This window comes from Scatophagus argus, chromosome 16, assembly GCF_020382885.2.
Source record: "Scatophagus argus isolate fScaArg1 chromosome 16, fScaArg1.pri, whole genome shotgun sequence".
Taxonomy (NCBI): domain Eukaryota; kingdom Metazoa; phylum Chordata; class Actinopteri; family Scatophagidae; genus Scatophagus; species Scatophagus argus.
Genome location: NC_058508.1, coordinates 13,187,281 through 13,197,012, shown reverse-complemented (window position 1 = coordinate 13,197,012; position 9,732 = coordinate 13,187,281). Strand labels below are relative to the sequence as shown.

General features: G+C 42.4%; 1 protein-coding gene and 1 non-coding gene across 3 annotated transcripts; both read right to left on the bottom strand.

The window, feature by feature from the left end:
* Positions 1-954: 954 nt before the first annotated feature.
* Positions 955-6,228, bottom strand: LOC124073779. Of its 2 annotated transcripts, XM_046416250.1 has the most exons (10): positions 5,765-6,228; positions 5,039-5,097; positions 4,182-4,601; positions 4,010-4,046; positions 3,864-3,917; positions 3,699-3,777; positions 3,309-3,453; positions 2,901-2,972; positions 1,875-2,065; positions 955-1,718 (listed from the first exon to the last, which is right to left on the bottom strand). In XM_046416250.1, exons 1-10 carry the CDS (start codon positions 5,872-5,874, stop codon positions 1,569-1,571), a joined length of 1,317 nt encoding a protein of 438 aa, XP_046272206.1. In that variant the 5' UTR covers positions 5,875-6,228; the 3' UTR covers positions 955-1,568. The 2 variants fall into 2 exon arrangements, with proteins under 2 accessions (XP_046272206.1, XP_046272204.1); XM_046416248.1 differs by having other exon boundaries at positions 4,010-4,601; positions 5,765-6,220.
* On the bottom strand, positions 5,442-5,515 carry trnat-agu. Its single transcript has one exon. It is a non-coding gene; the product is annotated as a tRNA-Thr (tRNA).
* Positions 6,229-9,732: the final 3,504 nt, after the last annotated feature.

Here is a 9,732-nt window from a genome sequence, read left to right as displayed (position 1 = left end):
AAACGGACAAAGCGAAGGTGAAATATTCCTCTCCCTTTTGTAATCTTTTCATTCCTGTCCTCAGGGAAACACGCCATTTCTAGCTTGAAGCATGCGGCGAGCCAGGCCCCCCCAGAGCACATCGTCTTTGTGACTCAGCTGGCTTTGGGTGTGCATGTCCCCGCGTTTGTGTGTACATGAGGGTTGGTGCAGCAGGGCTCAAACACCCACGTCCTGCTGTGTGAACCCAGCGCCACCTGTCGCCCAGTCTGGCACAGCCCGTGCCATCCACACGTCATCTGTGGGCACGAGGCTTCTCGGCACCTACAAGCCCTCCTGCATCTCACGTACGCCCTCACACCACATTTGTGGCGGGCAAAACCACGTTTTCCCAGATCACAACGACAGTATCGGTCCCATACGTGATATCTGTTGTTCATTGTGTATGCCAGATTCAAACACATCATATGGAGGAACACTATGGTAGAGTAAGGAGGGTTTCCCTTGTTTCATTACTTGCTGCAGATCAATCTCATAGCTAACAACCATTCACCTCCTCAGGAACTCTGATATGCCAGACAGTAGGCAGACACAGGAAAACACAAAGGATGAGTCTGAAATCATGGTGCCCTTGATCTTTTCTGTGAAAAATAGGGTGAAAACAGGATGAAGCACCTCCATTACATCACTAAAGCCTGCAAACCAGCAGGCCTGGAGTCATGCGACACACTGATTAGAAACCATCTGTACTTTACCATTCTCTCCATGTAAGCCTAGGTCATGGATTGGATCCAGCTCACAAGTAAGACTGTTTTTGAAGGAACAGCAGTAATTAAACAAGCGATTAAGATTAGTCGTCCGCTAGTGCACTTCTGTGAGCTGAGTGCCACCTGCTGGTGCAGTCAGTGTTGCATGAGCTACTTTACTGACCCCAAGTTAGGTTTTTCCATTATACATGATTCAAGTACAAAGGTATAATTATACAACAGAAATTTTATGTAATCTTAATATGCAAATAGCAATGAAGTGCTATGTCTGCATATGAAAATCACTGCTTTCCAGTGAAAACCATGACTCACAGTGATTTTGAATATTTCCAATAAACTCAAGGGTCGAGCGTTTCTTTATCAGCTGAGAACATTCCTTCTTCTGAAGCTAAATAAACCTCCCGGGTTATCTGAGGAATTCTCAAAACATGGCCTTTCTCTAATTTAAAAAAAAAGTTGCTTTATGAGATACATGATAGGACAGTGAAAAATACTATAAATACAACACTTCACCTTCAGAATCATCATAGTGAATAAATACAGTCACAGCACACTAAGAAACACCACAATTGTCTTGATTTAAGGATGACTATACACTGAGTTACCACCTTATTAGGTACACCTGCTTACTTGAAGGCAATCCAAATAACGGTCCTGTTAGTATCCCTTGCTTGGTGGACATAGTGGTGTTTGAGTTTTTTTTGACAGTGTCAGAGGGGTATGATTCAACCAGTGTGCAATGAGAGGTTTTTCTAAAATTTTATTTCACTTGTGCACAGACATCAGTGTAACACTTGTACATCAGTGTAACAAACTCTGTAGTCAGTCACGCTCAGAGTCCAGGACTACAGCAGGGAAACGCTGCCCTCCTTCACCCAGCAGGGAGTACACGTCTCTCAGCACGCTGATGCTGAGAGATTCAGGCCTGATGACTACGGACGAAAGCTGAGGAGCCAGAGTGTCCAACAGAGCCTGTCACACAGAAGAAGAGCCTGTTAGCGTAGTTTATTAGTCGTTACTGATTATCACTCAGCAGATCACACTGACTGTCTAGGAATCCGACCTGGATTCTGATGAATCTGGTGAACTGTTATTTTACCAGGTGCTTAGAGAGAGCACAACCCTTACCTGCTCGAGGTACATCTCCTGCTGTAGCAGTGCCACCCTCATCCTCAGGTTCTCCAGCTCTCGGAGCTCTGCCTCCGTCGAGTACGTTATAGTCGGGGGCAGGCCAATCATCCCATGTCCCAACAATCCATTTATCACAGTGGGGCAAAGACAACCTCCCTCTGGCCTCCATCGATCCCATGCTTCCCACTCTAATGGAAAATATGGTTATTTTTAGAGTGTGAGCATGAGCAACCGTACCCTAAAACGCTTTTCTGCTCTGCTGCTTCAGCTTTAAATAGCTAGGCCCTTGACTTGCCACGTCAGGATAAACAGCATTAAAACCCCATCGTCACAGGGAGGGGGATCTGCCAAGGCCAAGGAAAGTACGGATCTGGCCCCCGAGGTTTCACTGCGGCTCTGTTTTCATTTTCCATAGGCCAAGATAGAGAGGCTGCATTAGCTCGTTAGCACGCCGCGGTCACCACAATAATTTTTCAAATGCTGTTATTAAGAAATAAACAACAATCCCATCCCTGAAAAACAGAAATATAACACTTGCTGAACTGTGGATCCATATGGTCACAACACCAGATTGTGTGAGCTAAAGCAGGACGTTTGAAATTGCTGGAAATTTGTCTCTCACACTGGCATCAGCAACACACTTTGTACAGGAGTTAAAACTGGTAAACATAAACTCTCTTCCTGAAGGCGATGCGGTCATTTGAGTCGTTGAAAGGTCTCTGGGCATTCAGCTTCATAATAATTGTATCATTTGAGGCAATGGAGATTATGCCATGTACTGAGTGAGTGATACCCTGACAGCCAGACATGATAACTCAAACACAGTTGGGTATTCAGGGTCAAACACAGGGTCATGATTTCTCTCCCAATATCCTCTTGAAATGAAATTGTGTGCTTTGGAAAAAAATATTTTAATATTTTTTCCACCTTGTGACCGCATTCACACGGGCAAAGATTATTATCTTTTTCAAGCATGGTCTGATAATGTAGGTTATATTATGGTAAAACACAATCATTTCCTACCTTTTTTCACTTGGACTGCAAAGTTCTGGAGCTCTGCTGCTGTCATCTGAAACCCTTCAAGTGTCTCACCACCTGAAACAAAAATGAATTTCACTGGCAGGATTATTACAGGCGATAGCAAAGTTGTTAAAATTCATTGCAATGTGTAAATTAGTCTCATGCTTGCAATCACTGTAATGATTAAAAATTTGCATGAATGGCAGAGGACAAGCAAGCTGACAAGCAAGCTGATACATCAGTCTAATTGGCCCTCAGAAAGTCGATTTCTGCCCACTCCCTTGTGCAGTTTCTTCCCAAAATTATCATCTTCTCACACACACACTTGTGTCATCAACCTCTTTCAATTTCTCCTCATTCCCCCACGCCTAATTTTGTGTGCTGCATTTGTAATTCTGTCCAGGCTTTTACCCAGCTCTGTGGCAGCCTCTGGAGTCTGCTGGGCCAGAAGCTCCTTTGTCTGGCAGCAATGGGTGAGGTCACGCCCTTGTTGAGTCAGTCTGCCAACCAGAACCCTAGTCTGGTCTGGGCTACCACACGGCCAATCCTTGGGGAACTAGAGGGGTAAGAGAAACGGGGTCAAGCACGACAAGATGGATATCGGCTGCTCAGGAGGATGAAAACGCATTAATCTAATATGCTCAGAACTATTATCTTGCTCTTAAAGGAAATCAGTAGAAATTTAACTAGACTGCATCATGAGAGTATAGTTCTGTTCTCAACATTACACAACATGGAAAACTTCTCTTAAGCTTCCTGGCCCACTTTTGACGAGATTTATTTAAAAAAAAGGAAGAATACCATAGATCTCACTCTCTCCGTGAAGCGACTCCTCCCAGGCACAGGGTTCCTTTGTAAAGCAGCGACTTTGTCCCACAACCTAAAGATAACGAAGAAGAACTTAGTGCCCAAACAGAAACTGTGGACTCAGCTTGTAAAATTTGATTTTCAACTGATTTTGGCCACCTGTTTTGCTTTCTCTTTAGGGATTTCCATTTTGCTGTTTGATGAGAAGCTATCCTGCCATGAAGCAAAGGCAAACAAAAGGATTATGATAACACAGAAAACAAGTGTTCACCCTGTAATTATGATCCAGTTGTATAAAAACAAACCCGTTCTGATGAGGTACTCTGTGAGCTCCAGTCTGTCCTGTATGTGAAACAGGCGTTTTGTTATTTGAAGAAGCTGTGGAAATAACTGCAGCTTTGCCAAGGTCGCTCCCACTCAACACATTACTTCTGATAGTCTTGTTTTTAGAGTGCAGGGCTGAGGTGTGTAACTGACCCAGATCAACACCACCCGAAACTGACGCAGCCCGCTGTGATTGCACAGGTCCAGCTGAAGAGACGAGACAGTTTTGGACTGCGTTTCCATTAACTGTGGTTTTGCACCCTCCAGGAGTGTAACTAGCTTTTGAGCTCAGTGTAGAAGACGCTGATGTAGTGGGCTTTTTGTGCTTTTCTCTGTCAAGTCTGGCAGATCTGGAGGTCAGTCTGGTGGTTGGCCGATTTCCTCTAGAAGCTGCAGATGCCTGCATTCCCTCTTTAGATGTGACAGCTACATCGCCTGGCTCCCTTTCAGGTGCAGTTCGTTGGTTTGAGTCCTTTGCAGAAGGACCTGCTCCAGTGCGGACCTGAAGGGCTTTTTCAAGGGCACGTTCAAGCAGTTCTAAATCTTCTCTCTCCCCCGGTGAGCCACCTGTCTCTGAAGACAACAGCAGGCAAACAGGTGGTTACAGCTGAATTATTTTACTATATAACCTTTATGTAACCTGAGAGTCTGTTTAGCTACCTTAATGAGGCCAAGCCAGAGAGACAGCAGGTAGCAGTTAACACGTAAACATTTCAGAACACAAATAAAAAGTAACTCAGAGGTCTTCAAAGAGTGTGACTATTTAATAGAGGAGCAGTCATAACATTGCAAAAGTGCTTTCATCTCTCTACCTACCTTCTCTTTACCTGAAATGCTAAAACTGTTTTAATCATACATCTCATTTTTTTGTTCTATTTCTTGATAAAACTGATTTAATTACAGTATTTTTCACAGTTGACACTTTGATCACACTAATACATTTATAAACTAATACATTATTGTATATATTTACTGTATATCTCTCCATATATTTTTAATCATACTGTTACCTGTGTCAGCATCGTCAGCAGAGTTTGACTCCTCATAGCCAACCTTTGGTTGTGAAGTTCTGTGGAAAAATACTTTATGTAACTACACACTCAAATTAATCAAGAGGGGCACAATTAGAAAACTTAGGTAAGATAAAGATAAAATACTTTCACAGCTTTGGTAAGTTTAAAATGTGCCTTTTGGCTAAAGAATAATTCCAACAATTTACATACTCATCAACTTTTTGTTAATGGAATATTACTACCTAGGTTAAGTTCAGAGGTGATCTAATATGGTAGTGATTTAAGGCCCAAATCTACATCACTGGAGCTATAGTTAATCATAAAGGGGTCTTAAGCTTTCTGCTGGGACATTGATCCAGTAATCAGCGGGGGAGGAGGTGTAACTCGTAACTGCTAGAAAAGGCACTGCTGGGATTCGAACCCAGGATCTCCTGTTTACTAGACAGGCGCTTTAACCAACTAAGCCACAGCGCCGGATGAAGACCACTCCTTACAGACAGGAAACTTATGTGACCTTAAAAACTGCGGCTTTCGTAACATATAAATATGTGTGAAAAATGAATACAAAAAATATAACGTCTAACAAGGAATACAAAAATCCACTATTATTTCTTAACTATGTCCCTTCAGGATTTGGTTTCGTTCCTAAGAAAATGCGACACAAGTGAAAACATGAGCACTGATAAATTACTCTGGCAAAGGAGTCAGATGTACAGTACTTACATGCTCTGTAATATTTCTCTGTAGATTTGAATAGTGCTATTTATCCTGGCTTGTTCAGCTTTACACGACTTGATCGCTTGCTCGACCGTTGAAAGCAGTGACATGCTCATGTCTGGATGTCGCACTGTAGTGACCACAACGCTCTGCCGTGTCAATACGTGACCGTTAAACTATTTATTTGAAACTATTAACGTTAGCTTCGTTTTGGAGAAGAAGCTTGTCATGAAATTACAGAATACTTTGCTGATTTACATCCTTCCACAAAAACAATTTAACGCTGTTTTCTTTTCGAGCTGACCCGCGAAATCGAACTTCGAACGGATGCGGAAGTCACATTTCTCCTTAGTTTGCTTTAAAAAAATTAAAGTTGTTGGGGGGCAATGTCAAGACGCTATCATCGTCGTGATACTCGTCTATCATTTATCAGAAAATAAATATGCTGGTATTACAAGCTGGCAATGCGTAATAAATTAATTAGCTGCATTTGGAGAAAGACTTTGCAGGTAACTTTATCTCCACACTCAAGTTCTCTGTCACTTCTCGCGAGAAGTACCGTGGACACCAGGAACGCTGCTCCTTCGCGTTGCCACAACACAGCTAGAAAAGATCCTGTGTACTGTTTTTTTCTCTCTCCCCCCAGTGTGCCATGGATGCTCAAGTTGGTGTAGGCTGCATTCAAATCCATTTGTGCGTTAACCACCAGAGACAAGGATGAGAAATAAAAGGAATCAGTCTGAAGACTGCTTGCACCTTTTATTAATCTGATCCTGTTGATACACTTGGCTCATAAGGTGTGAATTACCAGTTTCAAATTGCACCCGTGAAGACCACTGTTTATCAGTTTGATAACAACATTTATTAAATTTAAATTTTGCAGTTGTGTTCCCAAGCAACCCAGGACAGGATATAATTCTATCCAGGGTAATTTGCTGTCGATTTGCTAATTTAACTGTTAATTATGCAACCAGGCCTCACCACTGAGGCAAATGATTATACACAAAAGTAAGGTAGAGGCCAAGAACCAGTACGTTGTGGGCATCAGTTTTTCTGCCATAATGTACAACAGTGAGTGGTGAACTCTGAGGGTCTGAGGCACAGGGGCAGAAAAAGTAAAACTGGCACCTGCTGCATGTTGTGGGGCAGTGCAAAGTCATGATGTCTTTGAGGTGAAACATTTCCAACCCCCCACTGAGAGTATCAGCTAACCGTTCACACAGGCACAGCACAATTTAGTTTTTTGGATGGGCCTTTTAATCACGGGAGTTAATACTGTTTGCCTTCCTTTGATGGTTTCCAGCTACTATTAATGACTGATATCATTCTGTGGAAGGCAACTAGCATGTCTGGTTGATAATGACACTTTCAAAATCATTTTAAATCATTTTAAAATCACATGGACCCTTTTCACAACAGGCAGTTGGACATTTTATAGCAAGAAAGTGGGATTGATAATTGTAACAATGTTGCAACCCAGAAATTTCAATTATATTTTTCTTTGTTTTAACTCTAGACTTTGGTTACATGTAGCAACAGATATTGTGATATTTCATTTATTTTCAGGCTCTTTTTTTTTTGTATTCCTATTTTCTTTTGGATGTCTTGGCTTTTGTGCTGTGTTGATGTCCCCATCACCTTACTCACATTTTTGCCAGGCTGTGATCTAAGACAGATGTAATGGTGAAATGGGCCTCATCTCCTGTGAGCCGTGTTCATTTGAGTGTTGTTAAAGCAGCATTTGAAAGTCATCCGAGCACAATCACATATGGGTTCCTCGGCAGACCACAGTGACAAAAACAAAACAATATCAATATGGCAGCAAAACAGAGTCAAAGAATCATTTAGTGAACGTGTTTGTCAAAAAAAACATACATTTTGCTTTGCGTGGTTCTCATTTATAGCTAAAGTTCCCCTTCTCTCTTATTTAACTGCATTAGCGGCACAGAAGCCCTTCTCAAAGCATTTTAATGTAATGACAACAGCTTGCTGGCATCAGTGGAGGGAAGTGAATCATCTTGTTAGCTCATCACCCCCCCCCAGCCTCCTGTGGATCGGCAGTAGAGCAGGGGGGCACTCAGCTGCCCTGCCAACCAAGCATCTGACACTGAAGCTAGCTGCCAGACTAATATCAGGCTCTGACAATCACACACACATGCACTTTCTTCTCCCCCCATATGCATGAACACGCAAACACATTTATACACACACAGGCTGCATTCAGTCATACACTGATGGACAAATCTGCTCAGGGACACAAACAACCACTTTGTGCATAATTCATGAACAGAATGTGTGAATCATATGTCCACAAAAACACGTACAAAATCATCATTAACCTATGGTCTGCAATTTGCAAAATACCCAAATGCCGCCTTGTAAATAAGACAACATGAAGGTAACGTGCTGTGGTTGTCCCACAGTGAAAGATCAACATGTTACGGTTCAGCTGTCTGATTCATCTTTGTGTTTGGGACCTGGTCAAAACAGATACCCGTTAATCTGGAAGCACTCAGTGTAATTACAAAGTACACTCTGTGCACTGTGTTCACAGTACACTCTGTGAAGGTAGTGGACTATCCATTGCAGTCATGTGCCCTCGCCCACCTCTGCCCCATATCACTTCTTCAAATCTCACAGCTTTTTTAAATTTTTATTCTATAATATGTTTGACTTAACTACAAATATTTAGTATTGAGATTTGTCTTGGAGCCAGATGCGAAACTCTTTAGCTACACTAAATAGTTCCTAGGAAATAAGTCAGTCTTCTCTTGTCTTTCTCTTGGTCTTTGATCCTGCCACAAGATGGTAATTATTAATGCAATGGTAAAATAACAGTGGAGAAGGTGCTGGTTAAACCTCATACAGGGCAATCATGTTGTCCTCAGATTGCACTGAGACTGACCTAGGGCCACTTTACACTGCTGAGTTAATTTAACAAATGACCAATTAAAAGGCCACAGAATAAGTATTTAATTGAAGAATGATGGATCTATTCCTTCAGAAATAAACAAATAGAAACACAAGCAACACATTTCAGTGATTTTACACAATGGATGTATTCTCAGCATAAAATACTGCCTAACCCTCAACTATAAATTACCCCACAGGTATTTGCTTGGTTGGAATGCCATCTTGTGGTTATTCTCTTTTAGCCTGCTAATGAGATGAGATGAACTTTATTGATCCCGCAGTGGGGAAATTCACCTGTTGTGGCAGCTCACAAGAAGAGTGCAAAAAGTGTGCATAAACAGTTACAAAAAATATAGAGGTGAAATAAATTAACAATTTACAAGGTAAGTAAAAATAGTACACTATAAAGCTATATACAAGTCCTCATAAGGGAAGAAAGAGGACTAGACCATAGAATTATACAGTCTAACAGCAGCGGGAATGAAAGACCTGCGGTAGCGCTCCTTCCTACACTGAGGGTGTAGCAGTCTGTTGCTGAAGGAGCTGTTCAGAGCCTCCACTGTCTGATGCAGAGGATGAGAGGTGTTGTCCATGATGGATGTCAGCTTGGCTAACATCCTCCTCTCACCCACCTGCTCCACGGAGTCCAGTGGGCAGCCCAGGACAGAGCTGGCCCTCCTGACCAGCTTATTTAGTCTCTTCCTGTCCCGGTCCGTGCTGCCCGGTCCCCAACAGACCACAGCATACTGAATAGCAGAGGCTACCACAGAGTCATAAAAAGTCCTTAGGAGGGGCCTGCACACTCCAAAGGACCTCAGTCTCCTCAGAAGGTGGAGGCGACTTTGGCCCTTCTTGTACAGGGCATCGGTGTTATGTGACCAGTCCAGTTTATGGTTGAGGTGGACACCCAGGTACTTGAAACTGTCCACAAATGTGGTCTTTGTATTGTGTGATGTGGTAAAGTAAAATATGTTACCACTTTAATACAATAGTACCAGAAAGATAACACACTTTCTAGTCATTAACCTGTACATATTCACACCAGAGAGGTGCACTGAAAC

What these genes read in the sequence shown, in the direction of transcription:
- LOC124073779 (XM_046416248.1), bottom strand. Translation starts at nt 5,874, where the DNA reads ATGAGCATGTCACTGCTTTCAACGGTCGAGCAAGCGATCAAGTCGTGT. An exon ending in CTAAAGAGAAAGCAAAACAG is followed by an intron (nt 3,778 to 3,863) that starts GTGGCCAAAATC and finishes CGTTATCTTTAG; the next exon opens with GTTGTGGGACAAAGTCGCTG. An exon ending in TGCAGTCCAAGTGAAAAAAG is followed by an intron (nt 2,066 to 2,900) that starts GTAGGAAATGAT and finishes ATTTTCCATTAG; the next exon opens with AGTGGGAAGCATGGGATCGA.